This window comes from Schistocerca serialis, chromosome 4 (assembly GCF_023864345.2).
Source record: "Schistocerca serialis cubense isolate TAMUIC-IGC-003099 chromosome 4, iqSchSeri2.2, whole genome shotgun sequence".
NCBI classification, from domain to species: domain Eukaryota; kingdom Metazoa; phylum Arthropoda; class Insecta; order Orthoptera; family Acrididae; genus Schistocerca; species Schistocerca serialis.
Window position 1 is genome coordinate 760,040,949 of NC_064641.1, and position 23,732 is coordinate 760,064,680.

Here is a 23,732-nt window from a genome sequence, read left to right on the forward strand (position 1 = left end):
GCGTAAAGGACGGGTTGAAGGGGTGGAAGGAAACCCAAAAGAAAAATTCTAACTTCTGCTGATGATTTTTGATAAGGAGAGACAGATTCTGTTCTCTTCTGGCTACGCCAAGTGAAGAAGGTATAATGGCATTGTGGTCTGACATTCATGTTAAACATGATATTCCTCCTCTACCAAGTAGACGTTAGGTTGAACCACAATAAAATCAGGAGTCGCGACACGTAGAAACTCTATCAACAGTAACCTTTCTTATACTAGTTATTTATTTCTAGTGACGAAACAAACGCTATGTAGGGTCACAGGACACTTATTCCATCTTTTATTTGAGCTTCTGTATGTCGATAAAATAGGTTCTGTCTGGGAACGCAACTCAGACCGACCTTAACGCGGAATTTGATCCCTTCGTGACAATACAGCTCGACTGAAATTTGTTGTTTGTTCAAAACTGCAGATTCCTCAACATCTCCACATATTGCTCGTGAAAGGGTTCGAATCGTGGCCCGGCACTAAAGCTTTCATTATGTATTATCAAGCTCTAGCATGATAAGACCTATCTGCTGGTGGGTAATAATTTTGATTTTTAATGTATTTTCATTCGTTGTCAACACTAACGGTATCTGACGTTTTTGAGTCCTAGTGAGACACAGAACTGTTTGCGAAATCATTGTAAATTCAAGGATGTTATTCCGAGCTGCTGCTTGAGAAAAATTCGGTAGCTGACGTCTCCTTGTTTGCAGTCAACAACGATATGTGTGGGGCTCGATTCCTTGTCATCACTGAGCTCTTCGTCATATTATTTCTAGTTCAAACATGATCACATGCCGCTGCTGGTGTAACAAACCCGTTTTTAACGTTCGTTTTCTCTAGAATATAACAGCGATAGGTGCCAGGTTGGAGTCCTGGGAAAGAAAAAATTAATGCTTCGTCTCGTCATTTCAGTTAAAACATCTAGCTACTGCCGAAAAAAATCCGATATGTCACAGTTGATGGTGCTTCGACGACCATCCAATTAGGTTCTGAGTTCGAATCCCTGTCCAACACAAAGCTTTACCTCACGGCATTTCAAGTAAGTTACGTGTGAAGAAACAATATTTAACATCTCTCGTAGTTCGTTAACAAGGATAATAGATGCTGGGTAGGAATTCGCGTCCGTTAACAATGTTTACGTTATGTAATTTAAAGTTGATATTTGCTAACTGATACTGTCTAAAATCGAGGTATATCACTCTCTGTATGCCTAGTCAGGAATGGCTGTTAGTTTCCATCAGTTACGAAGTCTTTGCTTAGTCTGCATGACCTGGCTTTGAATCCATATGCAGAACGAGGCGGTTCGTCGTGTCATTTGAAGTTCATACATATTCTCAACTAGCTGCTCGTGAATAACTTAAATTTTTAGTGTCATTTTGTGTTAAATAATAAGTACGGTATGTTATTTTGAAGAGGAAATCATGAATACGACGAACTTACTACGTGAATTTCCTATCTGACGTAATAATGAGAGTGGTAACATTTCATGTATGTCATTTATTGCAATAAATGTGAGCTTACAAGCCTGAAGAACCGTCTTATCTGTGATAAGATGTTCCCTGATATTTGTAGTACCTTGGTATTACTTTACATCTTGAGTTATTGCGATACAGAGCAGTGTTTTCTAGTGGTGACTTGTTTGAACCATTTTCAATAGTCAAACGACTGTACCGATGGGCGAATAGAGGACCAGCTAGACAGCTGCGCTATGTGGGTTGCATTCGAATCAGGCGAAATGCAATTCAGGTCGTTCGGATACTTTTCAGCACGACTGTACCTAGAAGGGCATGTGAACCACCGTTTTCTCGAGTTTGATTCCAGGTTACTCAGTATATGCAAATTATTCAGTGTGTAACGTCGTAAGCACCATGAGGCTGTTCGTTGCTATACTGAGAGAAGTCATAGCGCTGTACAGTTTTCTGGAGTAACGAGAGGCTCTGCAAAGAGTCGACACTACGTTCATGGATTATCCGTCGATCAGTCATCGACGAATGGGACTGATAAGCCAAATCATTATGACCATTGCGCACCGCTACGTTGGAAATCGCCTGGTGGCGTCGCGGGCAGTGACGCGGTAACAGAAGTATGGAGGCGGAGGAGACACACACGGGGGATCACCCCAGCGAAGATACGGGCTGCAAGTGGGGAAATCGACTGAGATAAGCGACTCTGACAATGGGCAGATTATTATTACGCAGAGCCTGGGAACGAGTATCTCGAAAACGGGGAAGCTGGACGAATTTTCATGTGATACTATCGTGAGCGTCTACGGAAAGAGGTAAAAGGACAGTGAAACTATCACTACACGCTGAATGGTTTGACGTCCACGACCCTTCACAGAACGTGGAGTTCGGAGGGTTTACTGCTCTGTGAAGTGGGATAGATGGTGATGTGTGACATCTCTGCCTAAGGAACACAATCCTGGTGCACGCAGTAGTGTTTCGGAGCACAACGTTCGTCGTGTATTGTTGAACATGGAGCTACACAGCAGACCACCCTTACGTGTTCACATGTTGACCCAACGTCATAGTCAGTTACGATTGCACAGGGCACAGGACCGTCGATCAATGGAAACGTGCCGGCTCTTCGGGTAAATCACATTTTTGCTACACTACTCGTCCCCATAAACGGCGTCATCGAGGTGAACGGCAGCTCAAAACGTGCAGCGCGCCACGGACACAGGCTGGCTGGAGCACTATTACGCTGTGGGAGACATTCTCCTGCGTTTGCATGGGATCTGTGGTAGTAATCGTTGACAGCTATGAACCACCTGCATCCATTCACGTATGATGTCCTCTCCGACGGCGATGTCACCTTTCAGCAGTATAATTGTTCGTGTCTCGGAGCCAGACACGTGATAGCCGGCCGGAGTGGCCGAGCGGTTCAAGGCGCTACAGTCTGGAACCGAGCGACCGCTACGGTCACAGATTCCAATCCTGCCTCGGGCATGGATGTGTGTGATGTCCTTAGGTTAGTTAGGTGCGACTTGCAGCAGGGAAGAACAGCGTTCTATTATTAGGTTTTTGCGTAGTAAAGATGTGAAACCTATTGAAATTCATCGAGTAATGAAGGTTCAGTACGGTGATGCATGTTTGTCACAGCAGCAAGTCTACGAATGGAGTAGGAAGTAGGATGGTGTGACATCAGTGGAAGATGCTCCCCGTCCAGGTCAGGCACAACGAGTTGTGACTCCACAGAACATTGCAGCAGTTGAAGCCATAGTGAAGGAAAACCGCTGACACTGAATGACATTGCAGCATGTTTACAGATGAATCATGGGTCAGCACACCACATTGTGCATGATGTGCTCCAGTTTCACAAAGTGTCTGCAAGATGGGTGCCACGACAGCTGACTCCTGAAATGAGAGAACGACGTGCTGGTGCTTGTGAAGAACTACTTCGGCGCTTTGAGCGACAAGGTGATGGCTTCCTTGCAATAATCGTTACTGTGGACGAAACCTGGGTTCACTTCCACCAACCGGAAAAGAAGAGAGCGAGCAAGGAATGGCGTCATTCCTCATCAACCAAAACCAAATCAGTTTCGAACAGAACCATCAGCTAGGAAGGTTATGCTGGCTCTCTTTTGGGACGAAAAAGGCGTCATTTTGGAGCACTACATGCCTAGAGGGACCACTGTCACCAGTGCATCATACACAGACCTCCTAAAAAATCATCTGCGGCCTGCAATCAAATCAAAGCGACGTGGATTGCTGTCAGCAGGGGTCCTTTTGCAACATAACAATGGAAGGCCCCACACTGCCCGTACAACAGTTGCAACAATCACAGACTTGCATTTTGAGTGTCTTCCTCATCCGCCATACTCACCGGACCTTGCCCCAAGCGATTTCCATATGTTTGGACCACTCAATGACGGAATGGGAGGAAAGAAGTTCCTTTCTGATGAAGAGGTACGCCACCCGGTGCGTGAGTGGTTGCGCTGACTACCAAAAGAATTTCTTTCTAAAGGAATTTATGCAGTTTGTAAGCGCTGGAGGACTTGCATTGAGCGTGGGGGAGATTATGCTGAAAAGTGATACAGCTTTGTACCAGTTCTGCACAAAAAATAATATTTTTTTTAAAAAAATTAAGGTTTTCATTTGACTCACCCTCGTACACGACCTGTGTGCAGACACTTAATGTCACATATTTCCACAAACGTACCAACAAACTGTCGGATCCCTGATACACAGAATCAGCGATGTATTTTGTTCCAAAGAAGGACAAACAAGCTATTATGGTCATAATGTTTTCGCTTATTAGTATATTGCGTAAACTTAGGCTTAAGGATTACCAATAAGTCAATCTAAACACATCCATTAAGTGTTTGGAAGTATGCATACGGAAAGGCAGGAAGTCTGGTACATCTACGAAGGTGGTTCGACGTACCTGAATATTGCCGCTCAGTCTAGGACCCGTACTCTGTATCTACACTCTTTATTGACAACCGCTAGATAAAAAAATCATGTCAGCTAATACGTGCGTGCCGGATAATGACAAACATCAACACAACTATTAACGGTGCAGGTACATAGTCCCATCACTGAAAACTGAATGCACACCTGCACGGATATGGTGTAACTCGGTAACATCTGGGTGCGGCGGAGAATATGTAAGCGGAAGAGGTGCCGCTGGCAGCGGCCCGATGTGTTCGTATTTGCCTGCTGGCAGGCGCCGGATACAAATGCTGTGGTGGCGGATTACGCGAGCGCGCCGCCACACTTGGCATGAAGAATACATAGAATAAATAAGGAAGACACAAAGCAGCGTGTTTCGTCTCCAGTTCGTTTAGCAAGCTCGGAAATGTCACAGAGATGCTCATTCAAGTCGAGTGACGGACGCTACAACAGACGTGCTAGACTTCCGAGAGCGTATGTTCCTAGAAGACTCAACCAACATATTGCTTCCTTCACGTATGACGATAGAGATAAGAGTAGCAAGATTCTGGCTCATAACTAACAAGAGTCGCTCCTCCGGCGCACCATTCCATATTGGAACACGAACTAGGATATTTTTTTTCCCCACATATAATGTTACATAAAGGCCCGCGTACTGAGTTAAAGTATTGCTGGCCACTTAGCCTAAGAGCATTAGTGGCAATAGGTGAAAATTTGTGCCAGGCCCGGGGCCGGGAGTCGAACGCGGATTCCAGCTTAACGCGAGAAGTATTATATAATGTCAAAATTCCCTTTAGAAACTTCTAGGACTGTTTTTATTTTTAGCCCATGTCCAGAAACCTGCCATTTCTGTGCTACAACCATTTGAAAGCATGTTGATCATTTATTAGGCGTAAGCTAGTGCGTCATTTGTTTTACACTTCCACACATTAATAAACTAAGAAGCAACAACTCAGCTTATTCAGTTTTCACAAACACTGTTGTTTTCAGTTAAACTTGAATTGTTTTTGTCCTTTACAAAGAAAGGTTAGCATTCCGGTCCACTACGAGTAAGTTCGATGTGGCGACCACCAAGTTCGGTGCATACATTGTACCTACGAATGATGATGTGGTGCACATGTTCTATCGCATCTGGTCGCAGTGATCACAATTAGTGAAGCCAGAACTTCTTCTGTCTCTATAAGAGTCTCGTAAACCAAACTTTTTCGAAATTTGGAAATTTGTGGTAAGTTCCTATGGGACCAAACTGCTGAGGTCATCGGTCCCTAGGCTTACACACTACTTAATCTAACTTTAACTAACTTACGCTGAGGACAACACACATACCCATGCCCGACGGAGGACTCGAACCTCCGACGGGGCGAACCGTGGCAAGGCGCCTGAGACCGCGCGGCTATCACGCACCGATCAAACTTTTTATTCGACCCCAGAGGAAAAAGTCTAATGGTGTTAAATCCGGTGGTCGTAGAGGCCATACGATTGGACCACTTCGGCCTATCCATTTGTGTCTGAATTTCTGGTCCAGATGTTGATGTATTCTGCAAACATGTACTCTGCCATGTTGCTCTAACACTCACAGACACGTGAATGAAGCTCGAATCAGATCAGTAGGAAGGATAGACGTCAAATGACATCAGACGATCGAACGTAAGCATCCCCCCGCCCCCCCCCCCCCCTTCCCAGTCTGACTACCCTTGCATACCTACGTAGCAAACATGTTTTCAAGTGGCTGTAGCGCGGAAACGGTACATTTTCGGGCAATTCAAATTCAAAATATCGTCTACTCAGTCCCCTCTACAAGTCCTAGAAGTTTGTAAGGGGGATTTCAGAGCACCCTGTATAATGCTGAAGAGTTATTGTCCCAGCTTCGGGGAGTCACTTACAATATGGGTACTCACTGCCTTTAATTACGCTTTTTATTTCTCCATAACCATGTTAGTTTACACTACCCTGTCTTCTTATTTGCAACATTTTTATTTCACAAAAGCGCTAATTGCGCGTGTTAGTAAAACCAAAAGAATAACAAAAGACGAAGTTTGGAGCAGTGCGTGGCAACCACCAACACCCGAGACCTAGCCTAGAATTCTTCCCATCTGTTTTTCAATAGGCACTTTCAAACTTTCTTCCCTCCTTTCCCCCACTCCCACCCCTGCACTGTATTGTCCTGACAAGTTTTGTAGTTCGTCCCACAGCCGGTCCCAGTCCAAAGTGGCCGTCCGTGCCACGAGCAGCGGTCTGCCAGAATTTAGAACTACTTAAACCTAACTAACCTAAGGACATCACACACATCCATGCCCGAGGCAGGATTCGAACCTGCGATCGTAGCGGTCGCGCGGTTCCAGACTGTAGCGCCTAGAACCGCTCGGCCAACCCGGCCGGCCTACATCAGTAAAAGAGCTTTTAAAAACAAGTAAGAAACTAAACAACTGGTCAAATATTAAGGGTGAGATAACATTAGCAATTGACGTCAGAAAAAGATCTTTCAAGCAATGAAGAAACTAAGCAGTTTGTCAAACAGTAACAGGTATCTGAAATTAGCCAAGGTGCATATTAATAATCAAAACCTGGCAGAAGTAAAGCTGTGAGGACCGGCCGTCAGTCGTGCTTCGGTAGCTCAGATGGTAGAGCACTTGCCCGCGAAAGGCAAAGGTCCCGAGTTCGAGTCTCGGTCGGGCACACAGTTTTAATCTGCCAGGAAGTTTCAATGAAGACCTTAACACTTACAAGATGGGATAACCCGACGGATAGGATGTGAACTCGTCCAGGGGCGCCAACTTATAAAAAGTATTGTGGGGGTCTTACCTCGGGAAATTTTCTACATTTTAGATGAAAAATAGTAAATTTTAAAGTTTTTTAAACCATTTTGGAGTCGTATGACCAACATTAGAACCCCGAAAACTGGACTCTCGACACTCCGGGAAACTCGAAAAGCCTGACACATTTTTTGCCTCTGGAAAAAAAAAACAAAAAATAAGAACGCAAGGTATTTTCGTAAAAAGCTAATTTAATTTACGTAATAAACATGCTGGCATACTATTACAGAGCAGCGAATATATAGCTCTAAAAATACTGAAGTTATATTTAAATAAATCCTAAACTATAATTAAAAGAATATGAAATATTGCTGTCGCACAGCAACAGCACTTTGATTAATAAGTGAAGCAGTTAATTTAAGCTAACTTTGAATAAGGCTCAGGGTTCATTAAATGAAAACAATATCTCAAAGTTAATGCTCTAATACAGTTAATAAAGTTAATACAGTATGCCTAATACTTTCAGCCAAATAGTATGTAAATAGCGAGTTTTAATTGGGTCTTACACCCTAAAAATATTTAAGTATTTGAAAATAACTAATTCAGTACTATAGTAATACAGTACTAAACTGGTACAAATATTTCGAAACTTAAAATTTAACATTATGTATTTATTCGGTATTTTATAAAGATTTTTAATACTGCTGTAAATGCCATTATTAGGACTACAGTGTCTTTAGAAAGGTGCAAATGTCAACCGTCAGACTGGATTACTGAATTTGAAGTCATTGATGACTGGTCGGATATCCAGTTCATCCAAAACATCTCGGTGAGCATGAGTAACAGCCAAGTTGTTCAATCGCTTTTGTCCCATTGTTGATCGGAGATACAACTTCAGGCGTCTAAGGTCGCTAAATGACCATTCTGCTGTTGCTGCCGTGATTGGAACTACCTGGAAAAGCTTAATGCACGTCACTACCTTAGATAACATTTATCCAACTGCAGGCTCTTGTGTAATGTACTTTCTTACATCACGCATGTTTTTTAAGACCAGTTGTTTTTTATTAGCGATATCGGCTAACGTATTCAAGTGTAAGCGCAGTCTCTCAATGTCGAGGTCATTTTTGAAAAACTCAATTGATTTTTCCAAATTTGTTTCACCTCTGTTTACTAAAAGCATGCACTCTTGTTCAACTGCAATGACCTGTGTGAGTCCAGTTGAAGAAAACCGCTCAGTAATGCAAGATTGCACCGTTTCACAAACTTCAATGTAAATAACTTTGTAGTATTCCTTTGGGGTTTTGAAAGTGTACAGTGATCTGGCTTCGTTATTTCATACTTCATTGGTGTACTTCGATTCCGAGGAAGCGAAGGATCATCAACCTGTGAAGGTTTTTCTTTTAAACAAAATCCTCAAAAGTGTTCAAAACTATCACGCCTCCCGATCAATATACAAATCAAGCCCTCATATATGTGTGTTCCGAAGAAGGCGTGGTTATCCGCGCCGAAACCTAGGTCAACATCCGATTTCTATTTGCAATCGAGGCGGATTCTTTATAATCATTTTTTCCAGATCAACAACACTTAGGTGAGGGCGTAGAATTTTCTCATTGACGTTCTCTGCTGGGTTCATTGCATGGCAATAAAGACCTAAAAAGAAATATAGTCTTGAATTGTAACATTGACTCAAGGTAGACTGCACATTTGTAACCTGCCTCTGTTTTGTCCTCTGCAGAAAACGTTTCAAAAATTCTGGAAGTGCTTCAGATTCTTTCAATGTTTTCTATATTCTCAAGATACTAGAAGCTCCCATAGTTCATCGAATCGGGAAAGGGGGTCGTAGACAAGCTTGGTCGTTGGCGCTCTCACAACATATGCTTCTGAAAAGTCCCATTCTTTTGTTGGATTCCCTTACGGTGTTTATTATGTCCTTGGTGTGTAGCGCACATAAAGTGCTTTTGATTGTATATCCAAAACTAACTTTTTTATTCCGTTGAACTTACCTCTCATATTCGAGGCATTATCATAGCACTGTCCTCTTAAGTTATCCATTGACAAATCAAGACGAGCAAAAACGTGTTTTAAAATACTAAACAGAGTTCGTGATTCAGTGTTGGGGGTCTCGTATAAGCTAATAAAGTATTCATTGATGATTAAGGGATCATCGACAGTATGAAACAAACTGACTCTTGTTCATGAATCGAAGAATCACTTGTTTCGTCAATCATAATAGAAAAGTGTTCAGTCTTCTTAACTGCAGCCAATACCTTCTCACCACAAACTATTCTAGTAGATCAATGACCTCGTTTTGAATATCGCGGGACGTCCACTTATACCCCGAACGCCCTAACCAATCTTTAAACTCAGGTATTTCGCCGGCCGCGGTGGCCTAGTGGTTCAGGCGCCCAGTCCGGAACCGCGGGAGTGCTACGGTCGCAGGTTCGAATCCTGCCTCGGGCATGGATGTGTGTGATGTCCTTAGGTTAGTTAGGTTTAAGTAGTTCTAAGTTCTAGGAGACTGATGACCACAGATGTTAAGTCACATAGTGCTCAGAGCCATTTGAACCATTTTTTGAGGTATTTCAGTCTTTCAGAGTTCCAACAATTGAAAGAAAAAATTGAGTTTACATCTTCGTTCCCTCTAATTGCTAGTCCTTGTCGACATAGAAATTGCTTGGTAGTAAAAATTTTCTGAAGATCTAAAAGGGGTTTCTTCATATCACTATCTAACTGTTCATTCAGTTGGGAGGCCACACTTTGGTTAGTGATAGAATTTAGTTTCAGAACACCTTCTTTATGCGTAAACGTATTTTCACGAAGACGGAATTTTTTCAAAGCCTTTTTACAGTTAGAATATCTTTTTTTGAAGAAAGTTGTAATAGATTTTTTTTAGCATCTGCCTCTTTGCAGGTTTTGCAAAAACTTTTTCGGTAGATGCTTCATATTCTAGCCATGTATATTTGATCAACCAAGACTTCTGAAATGATCTTCTCTTACCGGATTGTCCAGTTTTCGGCTGTGAACGGTTCTCGCCTGAAGACGACGAAGCAATTGACAATACAATAATTGTTGGAGGTCGACTTGCAGTATCATCAACTTGCAAGCGCGCCTCTTTGGTAAAAAATGTATCCATTGCAAACTTAATTCATTAAAGTAAACTAATAAAATAAAGTCATATAAAATAGTCCACAAGACACTGAAGTCGGAACACTAAACACGTCTGCAGCATGCACTGAATGAAACTATCCACACTGAATTACTGCGACAGCAGGGTGGGCTCTATATAGCCGTGGCGTCGTAATGTCTTGAAGCGTCAAGGCGATGAGAGGCGGAGGGTTCCAGGTGCTTCTGCTCCATGTGTTTCGATGTCGCCGCGGCCGCAGCGCTGGCCCGCCGGCGCCAGACTTTACCCGAAGGTTCGCGCACCCGGACAAATTCTAAGTGTGCACGCAGCACCGATTAATAAAAAACACGTATCCATCTAGTCAGCGAATATGTTGATAAGCAACAAAGCACTTAATAATGGGTAGCACTCTTATTACAGGAATGTGAAAACCTTATGTGCCCTGAAAATTAATTGGCGAACAGTTACTTGTACTGATTATGCTGGAGGAACAGTCATTAGACGCTATTTTGAAATGGAAGATTATTGAAACTCACTGACATCATTTTCTGCAGTAAGACGCAACCCATAAGTAACGAATCTGGCAGCTGTTACTAACGTAAACTACACTGTTTCAAATAGCTAACAACCAAATCTAAGATGTGAAACTTGGTTTACCAGGCTACCCATAACAACGACAGTGCCCGCCCGGTTAGGCGCGCGATCTAATGCACTGCTTAGCGCACTGGTCCCCGGCACGAATCCGCCCGGCAGATTAGTGTCGAGGTCTGGCGTGCCGGCCAGCCTGTGGATGGTTTTTAAGTTGGTTTACCATCTGCCTCGGCGAATGCGGCCTGGTTTCTCTTATTTCTGCTCAGTTACACTATGACTATGTCGGCGATTGCTGAGCAAGAACTTTCTCCACGTACGCATACACCATAATTACTCTAGCATGCAAACATTGGGGTTACACTCATCTGGAGTGAGACATTCCTAAGGGGGGGGGGGGGGGGGGAGGTCCACTGTCGACCGACCCGGTCAATAACCCTGGGTTTGGTGTGGGGTGGCGGTGGGGTGAGTGGACTGCTGCAGCCTGTTGTGGGGTTGTGTTGTGAATCACTGAGGGCTACGGTGGGGAGGAAGCCCCTCTTTCTTTTCTAGGTCCCCAGTTCGATGCAATACAATACAGCTACAGTGGGAAGTACATTGTTATTTTAGCAGAATTTATCATTGAAAATCTCAGGATGAGTTAATTAACAAACCCACCAAAATGTCTGACAAACACTTAACTAAAATAATTATGGTGAAACGCGACTCTGATTAAATTGAACTAGCCTCACTAAAATGTTTGGAAAATGCTTACCTTACTTGATTACGCTACAAAGAAACTCTGATTAAATTAGACTTCACTGTATTTAAAATGAGGAACAATACGCAGGTCAGCCCTCAACAAGGTCCACAGCAAGCCACTCGAAATATGAAGAATTTAAACACATAATTTTGATTAACGTAAGTCTACTAGCTCCTTAACACAGACCACGGAACTTTGACGCATTTCACAAACAGTTGCGATTAATGTCTGTAACGAAACAGAGCTCCTCCGATTAAGGTAAACTTCAGTTCCTTCGGAGCGAACCCCATAAACAGCAAACGCAGCAGACCCACGAAAAAGAAACTAGTCGCAGCACTACGACTTTAACAAAAGAAGGCGCAGAAACCACAGAAGTAATCTCACAAAAAATATTTGATGAATCGGTAGCGAAAGGTCGCTAAAGACCTCCACATGCTCGGCACAGGAAAATTTCCAGTCCCATCGCCACCACTGCTAACCCAAATACCGTTCTTGCAGGACGAGGTCCATGTTCCGCAAAAGCCGTTTACTATCGCTCCAGCCAGCCGAAATAAACGGGTCTGGGACCATGCAAGTGCTCCTTCCAATTCGGCCGGCGAATTTCAACTTCCAGCCCTAATGCCGGTCAAAGCTCCTCGGCTGGAAAACCACCAAAGCTGCTACCACACTACCGCGAACTAGCGATGGATTGATCGATACGATCATGCCTCATAAGCTACATTAATTTTCACTCCCTTGTCCGCCCCTTTCATAGATAGGTGGTTTTTAACTCCACAGCGATTCTCTCCATATAATGAGTAATACGTACACCACATGTGGTTGAAATCGGTCTATGGGTTTAGGAGAAGGTATGAAACATACATACACATACAGGATGTCCCAAAAGACACTCCGACAAACTTGAGAGACAGGTCCATTTTATAGAAATAAGTAGAAAATCTAGTAAACATGAGCTCTAAAGCATGCCTCAAGAGGTTCATCTTCAATACTGTGAAACAGATCCCTTCCACAGCAAGGCCTTTGCTTTTCGTACTTTGGGAGGAGGAAGTATTGACCAAAACAAGAAAAAATGTCTATTGAACATTGAACATCTGTCTAAAATGCATACTTTCAGAGCTATGAGCACTTGTTACCTTCGTTACCGTGACACACATCTCTTCCACTGAACAACTGCCCGTGCTTGCTGGATACTTTTTCTTGTTTTGGTTCATACTATCTCCTCCCCAAATATGAAAAGCGAACAGCTTGCAGTGGAAGAGATTCGTTTCATAGTTTCGAAGATGAACAAGTGGTCGTATCTCTTAAGGTATTTGCATTAGAGCTCTTGTTTACTATAATGTTTTTCTTGTTTTGTAAGGAACCCCTCCGTAAAGTCAGTCGGTGTTTTATTGTGAGACGTTGCTTACATTCATACATACATATGCACAGACATACATACGTACAAGGAGCATTCAATAAATAACACAAACCTTTTTATCTCGGCCAATTTCGGTTGAAAAATTTAGAGTTAATCGTGAAATATTCCCGCTTCAGATTCGTGAAATTCCGATAGGTGGTGGCGTTATACGTAGCCTTCAAAATGAAGTCTGTAGCAGAGGTGTTTTCTTAAGAGAGAGCTGTCGTTGAATTTCATTTGGCGGAAAAGCAGAGGCCCTTGCAACCGGTCTACAGACACCTGATAGTGAACAAAATCACACTGAGTCATCGAGCGAAGCGTCTGTCATTATCGCGACAAGGTCGCGCAAACCTGCGAGTTTGGCATACGCAGCAGTGTTGCAACGTGCGGACAGTCTGATTGGAAGTGATCAACGGATCACAATCAAACACTTGGTCGTGCTGAAACACTCGTCAACCAAGTAGGAGTACTCAAAGGTGTGCGCCCGCTTGGTTCCTTGCCGCCTACGCACCTTCCGACTTCCATTTGTTTGGCCCAATGTAGGATGCACTCCACGGGAAGCAGTACATTGATGATGGGGAGGTTACATATGCAGCAACTCGTTGGCTCTGACGTCGACCAGTAGAGTGGTACCATGTGGACGTACAGCCCCCCCCCCCCCCCCCAATAAGGTGGTGAAAGGCTGCCGCATGGAACGGAGACTATATTCAAAAATAGGGTTCTGTAGCCAGAAGAGTGGGGAATAATATGGTTCAGTGGAATCGTCAGTAACACCAACCTAGTTTCAGAAAAAAAAGTGTTACATTACTTAATGGACACCCTTCGTACATTCGTTTTTATTATATGTATGGATTTTGAAGTACTGTGAGAAAAAAGCTGCACAAACCTTCAATCTTATCTTGATAAGATTTAAAAACGGTGCAAAGTTTGCAAACTTTCTTCAAGAGTGCAGAAGTGTAAAGACTGAATGCTGCGCCAAAACTAGTATCCTGTGATTATCATTGTATTACAAAAGGAATCAGTCGTGCATCGAACTTACTCTTAGGTATAACACTTTGCAGAGCATGAAGTGGAATGGCCACATATGATGAGTTGTAGGTAAGACAGCTTACAGACTTTTGGTCTTTGGCAGGAAACCGGAAAAAACAGTCAGTCTACATATGAGACCATTTGTAAGTCACTGGTGTTTCTTTCAACGTTGGTGAAGAGTGACAGATCAATATAAAAGTGGTCTATCAGAGGGTATTGGGCGTATTGTGGAAGGGCCTCAAGAACGGTCACAGGATTATTTGACCCATGGGAGAAACTGAAGAAACCGAGCTGGCGAATGCTTTATTTCAGACTATCCTGTGAGAGGCTAACTGGAAGAACTATTAAGTGTAGAATGTAGAAATATAGGGTGATTCAAAAAGAATACCACAACTTTAGGAATTTAAAACTCTGCAACGACAAAAGGCAGAGCTAAGCACTATCTGTCGGCGAATTAAGGGAGCTATAAAGTTTCATCTGGTTGTACATTTGTTCGCTTGAGGCGCTGTTGACTAGGCGTCAGCGTCAGTTGATGCTAAGATGGCGACCGCTCTCCAGAAAGCTTTTTGTGTTATTGAGTACGGCAGATGTGAATCGACGACAGTTGTTCAGCGTGCATTTCGAACGAAGTATGGTGTTAAACCTCCTGATAGGTGGTGTATTAAACGTTGGTATAAACAGTTTACAGAGAATGGGTGTTTGTGCAAAGGGAAAAGTTCTGGACGGCCGAGAACGAGTGATGAAAATGTAGCACGCCTCCAGCAAGCATTTGTTCGCATCCCAGGAAAATCGACTCGCAGAGCTAGCAGAGAGCTGCAAATTCCACAGTCAATTGTATGGAGAGTCCTACGAAAAAGGTTAGTTATGAAACCTTCTCGTCTGAAATTGGTTCAAGCACTGTCTGCAGCTGATAAGATGTTATCCTTGCTCAAATGGAAACAGATGAATCTTTCGTTTCAAAGATTGTGTTTAGTGATGAAGCAGCTTTCCACGCTAACGGGAAAGTCAACCGTCACAATGTCTGTATATGGGGCACTGAGAATCCGCGGGAAACAACTCAGTATGAACGTGACTCGCCTAAGGTGAACGTTTTCTGTGCCATTTCAGCCAATAAAGTTTTTGGTCCCTTTTTCTTCGAAGGTGCTACTGTAACTGGACTAGTATCTGGAGATGTTAGAGAATTGGCTGTTCCCTCAGCTCGAACGAGAAGCACAACAATTCATATTTCAGCAGGATGGAGCGCCACCACATTGGCACTTATCTGTCCGTAACTACCTGAACGTCAACTACCCGAGGCGATGGATCGGCCGCCAGGCACCCCGTGACAGAGCACTTCATCACTGGCCTCCAAGAAGCCCTGATCTTACCACCTGCGATTTTTTCTTATGGGGGTATGTTAAGGATATGGTGTTTCGGCCACCTCTCCCAGCCACCATTGATGATTTGAAACGAGAAATAACAGCAGCTATCCAAACTGTTACGCCTGATATGCTACAGAGAGTGTGGAACGAGTTGGAGTATCGGGTTGATATTGCTCGTGTGTCTGGAGGGGGCCATATTGAACATCTCTGAACTTGTTTTTGAGTGAAAAAAAAACCTTTTTAAATACTCTTTGTAATGATGTATAAATTAAATATACATTTTTAAAGTTGTGGTATTCTTTTTGAATCACCCTGTATATTTCTGCCTCCTACATAAGGCTATTGTAGCGACCGCGAAGACAAGATTAGACAAATAATAACAGGCACAAAGGGCATTTAACCAGTCATATTTCCGTTCTCCTTATGCGATTTGAACGGGAAGAAACTCTAACATGTAGTACAATGCTATGTACCCTCTGCTCGGTTGATCGTGCGGTCTAACGCACGGCTTTCCGGGCGGGAAGGAGCGCCTAATCCCTTGCGCGAATCCGCCCGGCGGATTTGTATCGAGGTCCGGTGAACCGGCCAGCTTGTGGATGGTTTTTAGGCGGTTTTCCATTTCTCCTTACTCCGCCTAAGTTACACTATGTCGCCGATTGCTGCGCAAACAAGTTCTCCACGTACGCGTACACCACCTCTCCACGCAAACATAGGGATTACACTCGTCTGGTGTGAGACGTTCCCTGGGGGGGGGGGGGGGGGGGGGGTTCCACCGGGGGCTGAACCGCACAATAACCCTGAGTTCGGCGTGGGGCGGCGGAGGGGTGAAGTGGCCTGCGGCTGCGGCGGGGACGGAGCCTCTCCGTCGTATTTAGGTCCCCGGTTAACATACAATACAATACAATAACCTCTGCTTTGCACTACACAACGGTTTGCAGAGTATGTATGGAGATCGTTATGGGTTTTTGAAAGGACACGGCCGACTTCCTTCGCCAGCCTTCCTTAATCTTATGGGACCAATGACCTCACTGTTTGGTCTCCTACCCCAAATCAACCAACCAACCAAGTATCTGTGAGACATATCAGACGAGAAACCTACCGCAACAGGCCACGACGCTGCAGTCGGCGTGGCTCCACATCCCTGTCTGTACCTTCCATAACGTCATTTACTGTGTTCCTGCATATCTTGCAGCGGTCAGCGCAGAAAATGGTGATTATTCAGACTTTTGGCAGATGGTCACGTTAAGGTGACTGGACAGTCTATAAACATGTCGTGCAGTCATAGAAGCTTAGGGTTACCAGTGGGAAGTTGGGATGGGCCGCTAGTTTTTCAATAAATTCTAATACCGAGTAGCGAGGTTTTTCTATTGATATGTGAATGGAGTTCCAGATTGGGTCAGGTAGCGTAGTACTCTGACCGGCAGGTGCGAGTTCGTGGTGAACGCGAGCAGCGCCGACAGCGACGAGGTGTGGACGCTGGGCCGCGGGCGCGCGGGCACCGTGCTCAGCCCGCGCCACACGCTGCCGCCCAACACGACGTGCCGCTACCTGTTCGCGGGCCAGCCGCAGGACGTGGTGTGGCTCTACTTCGTGTCCTACTCGCAGCAGCCGCTGCTCTCGGCGCAGCCGCCGCAGCCGCAGCTGCAGCCGCACGGCCTGGCGGCCGCAGCCGCCGCCAGCAACGCCACGGCCGCGCCGCCGCGCTGCTCCACCAGGCTGCGCATCTGGGACGGCGGCGGGGTCGACTGGCTCTCAGGTAGGGCGCAACCACGCTAATGGTCGTTTACAGTCCATTTCCTCACAATGACGAACGTACGTTCACGCTACTATAAATAACAGGTGACAATAAGAGCTACTCGACTGGTGAAGCCTCATTGTTGTTGTGGTCCTCAACTGGCTCTCAGGTAGGGCGCAAACACGCTCTATGTTTGTTTACAGTTCATTTCCTCACAAAGACGAACGTACGTTCACGCAACTATAAATAACTGGTGACAATAAGAGGGACTCGACTGGTGAAGCCCCATTGTTGTTGTGGTCCTGAGTCCAGAAACTGGTTTGATGCAACTACTTTATCCTGTGCAACTTCTTCATCAATGAGTAACTACTGCAACCTACATCCTTCTGAAAATGATTGGTGTACTCATCAGCCGGCCGCTGGTGGCCGAGCGGTTCTGGCGCTACAGTTTGGAACCGCGCGACCGCTACGGTCGCAGGTTCGAATCCTGCCTCGGGCATGGATGTGTGTGTTGTCCTTAGGTTGGTTAGGTTTAAGTAGTTCTAGGTGACTTATGACATCAGCAGTTGAGTACCATGGTGCTCAGAGCCATTTTAACCATTTGTATTCATCTCTCTCTACGATTTTTACCCTCCACGCTACCCTCCAGTACTAAATTGGCGATCCCTTTGATGCCTCAGAATTTGTCTACAAACCGATGCCTTCTTCTACTCAAAATGTGCCACAAATTCCTCTTCTCTCGAATTCTCTTCAGTACCTCCTCATTAGTTGCGTGATCTACCCATCTGAACTTCAGCATTCTTCCATAGCACCACATTTCAGAAGCTTCTATTCTCTTCTTGTCTAAACTATTTATCGTCCATGTTTCACTTGCATACAAGGGCCAACTCCACACAAATACTTCAGAAAAGACTTTCTGACACTTAAATTTATACTCGATGCCAACAAATTTCTCTTCTTTAGAAACGCTGTCCTTGCCATAGCCAGTTTACATTTTATATCCTCTCTACTTCGACCATCATGTTATTTTGCTCCCCAAATAGCAAAACACATTTACTACTTTAAGTGTCTCATTTCCTAATCTAATTCCCTCAGCATCACCTGATTTAATTCGATTACATTTCATTACCCTCGTTTTGCTTTTGTTGATGTTCATCTCATAGCCTCCCTTCAAGACACTGTCCATTTCGTTCAACTGCTCTTCCAGGTCCTCTGCTGTCTCTGACAGAATTACAACGTCGTCGGCAAACCTCGAAGTTTTTATTTCTTCTCCGTGGATTTTAATTCCTATTCCAAATATTTCTTTTGTTTCCTTTACTGTTTTCTCGATATACAGATTGAATAACATCGGGGATAGACTACAACACTCTCTCGCCCTCTTCTCAACCACTGCTTCCCTTTCATGCCTCTCGACTCGTACAACTGCCATCTGGTTTCTGTACAAATTCTAAATAGCCCTTCCCTCCTTGTATTTTACCCATGCCACCTTAAGAATTTGAAAGAGAGTATTCCAGTCAACATTGTCCAAAGTCTACAAATGTTAGAAACGTACGTTCGCGTTTCTTTAATCTATCTTCTAAGATATGTCCTAGAGTCAGTATTGCCTCGCACCTCCCTTCCTTTCCTAACCTTCCCTGAGGTCGGCTCCAACCGGTTCTTCCACTCTTCTGTAAGAAAGTAATTTCAGTATTTTGCAATCGTCACTTACGAAACTGGTAGTTTGACGGTATTAACACCTGTCAGCGCCTAATTTCTTTGGGACTGGAACTGTCACATTTTTCTTGAAGTCTGAGTGTGTCTCTCCTGTCTCATACATCTTGCTCACCAGATGATATAGTTTTGTCATGGCTCGTTCTCCCAAGACTATTAGTAATTATAATGGAATGTTGTATACTTCCGTGGCCTCGTTTCGACTTAGGTCTTTCAGCCTCATACACCTTCATTTTCAAGTGGCTATACCTCCATTTTTTGCTGCATTGAGTACACATGGTAATATTAATAAGTGAATATGAAAATTAAAGGATCTATTTTTAATATTGGTTATAGAAAGACGTAAATAAAAATTATATGATTCGGAAGGTTCTTTGTTACAGATGAGCAGAAAGAAAAAAAATCATGAATATATGAAGCCATTAAGAGTGGTAAAATGAATTAAATGCTTTCATGTTCATAACTCTGATGGTACCTTCTACGCATTAAAATCTCCAATACTTGATCATCGAAAATTATTGTGATACCAACTTCTCCCAATGTACTGATCAGGTTCAAAATGGTTCAAATGGCTCTGAGCACTATGCGACTGTTTTCTGAGGTCATCATTCGCCTAGAACTTAGAACTAATTAAACCTAACTAACCTAAGGACATCACACACATCCATGCCTGAGGCTGGATTCGAACCTGCGACCGTAGCGGTCGCCCGGTTCCAGACTGTAGCGCCTAGAACCGCATGGCCAATCTGGCCGGCATCGATATAGCGTTTCGTGAAATCACACTCTAAGGGCGTTCGTGTTTAAATGTTGCAGATGGTTCATTTGCTGTTAGACAGGAATGCAGGACATCTACACTCCCACATGTGCTACGTCGTTAGTGTTGTGAGCAGTGGACGGCGAAACGTATTAGCGAAGCCGTCGAGGGAAACAAACACTGTTCATTAGCATTATTTTTCACCTACTTTTGGCTAAGAGTAAGCAGACCAAACTTAGTGTTCCTTTGCCACCGTCACCACAAAAATTGAAGTGTTCTTGAATTTTAGTTCTTTCACTTTGAATAGTTGCGACTTCCGTTATTATACGGAAGCTATATTTGTTTTAGGGTATGCCTCGAAGAACAACACTAAACGAGGCGGACTGAAAGACGAAGAACTAGAGAGACACAATTTTTCTGTAGACAAAGTAATAGGAATAGTATGTACGGTGATGTTGATAATCCTATTGCTGTTTTTAAAGATAAATTTAAATGAGCACTTAACGTAATTCCAAATAATTATGAGAGTTATAATTACGGTTTGATTAATTTAGAGTGCAGATTTTGTAATGCAAATCTTTTCGCATCTGAGGTTAAATTACACGTTACAACGGCATTGAAATCGTGTTGTTATAAGAGAAAATTGATTTGCTGCCGTAAACACAAGAGCCGGCTGGTGTGGCCGAGCGGTTGTAGGCGCTTCAGTTTGGAACCGCGCGACCGCTACAGTCGCAGGTTCGAATCATGCCTCGGGCATGGATATGTGTGATGTCCTTAGGTTACTTAGGTTTAAGTAGTTCTAAGTGCTAGGGGACTGATGACCTCAGCAGTTAGTCCCATAGTGCTCAGAGCCATTTGAGCCGTAAACACAAAATTTAGGTTCCAACGCACTGCATCAAGGACTCACTTCAAATGTTCGAACAGTTTAAGAGAAATCAAAGAATTGTGGTCAGAAAACTTGTAGCTACAACGCAGCACTTTCTATGAGTCATTTCTGAGGCTAAATCTTCAGGTACAGTTTTACATGGTGCATTTCAATGTTATATCAGTTCTATCAAGATTTCTAACAACTGAGTATCGGTTCCGAGTAAAAGTTCGCAACATTTATTACGGAATAAAGTACATATGACCATCCGGTTGTGATTAAATTTCCGCTACTTGAGTCAGTGTAGAACGAAAACTATTAATCGTACGGGTACCCAACTTAATAGGAATGACATTAAGACTGTCCACTGCAAAATTTGCGTTGTTAGTAGTGTCTGGGTCATAACTTGCCGTTAGGCGCGAAACATAAGCATCTGTGTGTACTACGGTTGCAGACAGGCAACATTGGTCTGCATAAGGTGAGCAGGGCTTTACTCGTTAAGCTCCTTTATCTTCTTCGCCGGTTTCGATTCATTAAATGAATACGGAATGGTCATGTTTCCGCACCAGTCTTGAAGAAAATGATTCGGAATTTTGAATTACTTACTGGAATTTCCTGGGAGAGGTCTACGATAATTGCACCGCAAATTGTTGAAGAAGTTATTGTTGCTATGGCCGAGAATGCTGGACACATTGTGCGATCTTCAAGTGATGCACGAACTGTGTCATGACAACTGAACATTCCATGGTCCACCGTAGTTTCGGGCAGCAGCAGAGCATTCTCTGGTGCGGTTGCAAGCTGTCGTGGATGCAGATGGTCGTCACATTGTGCAACGTTTGTAACAGGAACGTAAATATGGTACGCAATCAACAAATGTTACCCTCTCATGAGGAAATTAAAATGCGTTTCTTCCAGTGGTTTATTCGCTATTTCTCTTCCTCATATCCTTACAAATGTTCCCACATAGTTACATAATCCTACGATCACTCATTTGCCACGGCGGCCCTCTCAAGTATCGAAAGTTTACTTATAACCACTCAGTATATACAGTAGTTAGTTCTATTTTGAAGAGTGCTGACGTTTGGCAGAGTATTTGGCTGGTAATCACTTTCTGTCAAAGCCCTAATCAGGTTAGCTTACACTTGCAGAAAATTGTTGGTTAATTTGTAGTCGAACGGTGGCAGTAAAGGTGAGTGGCAGCCTCTGTTTCGCTGGCGTTAGACGTACAAGCTGGAGGGACGTCGACCCTACAACTAGACCAGCAGACTGTCCATTTGACCTCCAGTTGATTCTCCACTTCTCTCTGCTATCGTCGGGCCGTGCGGGCCCCTTAACCAAGTCGGAAGGATATTCGGCAGCACTTTAATTCCGCTAACGTGACAGGCGCTATAGAAACGGCGACTTCTGTACGTCCAACCAGAACTAAATGTCGTCTCACCACTTAACGTGGTGAGGGTCTAGTCGGTGAGTGAAGGTACTTTAGAGCATTGCTTACTGTGTACAGTAGAGGAACAGAATCGATCAGCTGGACTATTCACCCTCTTATAAAGTAGCATCTGTGAGGCACTGGTTTGGGGATGGCAACATTCCTGAAATGGACTGGCCTGTCCGGAGCCCTAACCGGAACCAAATGGAACACTTTTGGGGAAAGTTAAAAGTCAACTTCGCTCCAGTTTCCAGTATCCAACTTGACCACCATCTCGAGTTTCGACTCTTGAGGAAGAATGGGCTGATATTGCTCCAGAGATATTCAGAAACCTCATCGGAAGTGTCCTCAGCAGAATTCAATCCATCGCAATTGCGTAGAATGTACATGCCCTCTGATATTGTCCACTAATATGTGTCCAGGTCCTTTTGCTGAGATAGTGTATCTCCAAAACTAGCATTTCCCTGCCTCATCGGTGGTGGTATCCGGGTTGAGCCGTGCAGACGTGTCGCTTTGAAGCGGAGTGGTGTGCAGGGAGGTCTGGAAAGTGAGCCGGGTGCTTTCTGGGGCGTGGCCTGCCCTGTGCAGGCGGCGGAGCGCTGGAACCGCCGCTGCTGGGCGACCACTGCGACGGCGACCCGCCGCGCCTCTGCGACCAGTCCTCGCTGAGCAACGCCACGCGCATTACACGGCCCTGCTCCGACCACGAGAGCTACCTCTCCACCGGCGCCACGCTCTCCATCGCCCACACCAGGTCAGTACCACGCAACATCGCTGTACGACCTAGCCTAGGGTAATAGTGTCCAATCCAAAAATAGAGTAGATGGGCTATTAGCACAGTTGTGGTGTGTGGCCCTTTGCCGCAAGTACCACCCTCAAGCCCGCTCGGTTAGCCGTGCGGTCTAACGCACGGTTTTCCGGGTGGGAAGGAGCACCTGGTCCCCGGCACGAATCCGCCGGCCAGTCTGTGGATGGTTTTTAGGCGGTTTCCCATCTACCTCGGCGAATGCGGGCTGGTTCCCCTTATTCTGCCTCAGCTACACTATGTCGGCGATACACTCGTCTGGTGTGAACGTTCCCTGGGGGAGTGGGGGCGGGGGGGGGGGGGTCCACTAGGGGCTGAACCGCACAATAACCCTGAAAGAGTGGTTCGGTGTGGGGCGGCTGAGGGGTGTGAAGTGGACTGCGGTAGTCGTAGTGGGGTTGTGGACCACTGCGGCTGCAGCAGGGATGGAGTCGCTCCGTCTTTTCTAGGCCCCTGGTTAACATACAATACAATATCGCCCACAACTTGTTCTCTTCAGCTTAGTATTTAAAAGAATGCGTATTACTACATGTAGAAACAAAGGATGTAAACAACACGTTCAGAGTGGGAAATAATCACTACAGGCATTTTCTGTTGTAGCGTACCATGTTCTGGTAGCGGGAATTTGGTAAGAGGTGCTGCAGACCCTCTCGAAATATGATAAGGGTCACACTGAGGCCTTCGCAGACTTTAATTCCCTCCCAATCTTGTAAAAAACAGACCTGCCGTCCCTTTTCTTTCCAGTCAACCACCACCTCCCGAAGTATCACCGCCTGCTAACAGAGGAGCATTCCCCTCGTGACTCAATACCACCCAGGACTGGAGCAACTGAATTATATTTTCCGCCAGGGTTTCGACTACCTCATGTCATGCAATGAAATGGGAACTGTCCTACCCACTATCCTTCCCACCCTTCTCAAAGTGGTATTCCACCCAGCCATTGAACCTACACAACTCCTGCTCCCAACCCCTTGCCTCATGACTCACATCCCTGTAGGAGACCTAGATGCAAGACCATGCCCC

At 44.6% G+C, this 23,732-nt stretch overlaps 1 protein-coding gene across 1 annotated transcript in view; it reads left to right on the forward strand.

Annotated features, from left to right (window-relative positions):
* LOC126474750 (uncharacterized) overlaps positions 1-23,732 on the forward strand; it is a gene marked incomplete at its 5' end in the record, with an annotated part of 503,945 nt that overhangs the window by 413,117 nt on the left and 67,096 nt on the right. The window contains 2 exons of the mRNA XM_050102226.1: positions 16,839-17,170; positions 22,502-22,658. Of these exons, the coding sequence (XP_049958183.1) occupies positions 16,839-17,170; positions 22,502-22,658 (489 nt within the window). The remainder of the gene's footprint in view (positions 1-16,838; positions 17,171-22,501; positions 22,659-23,732) is intronic.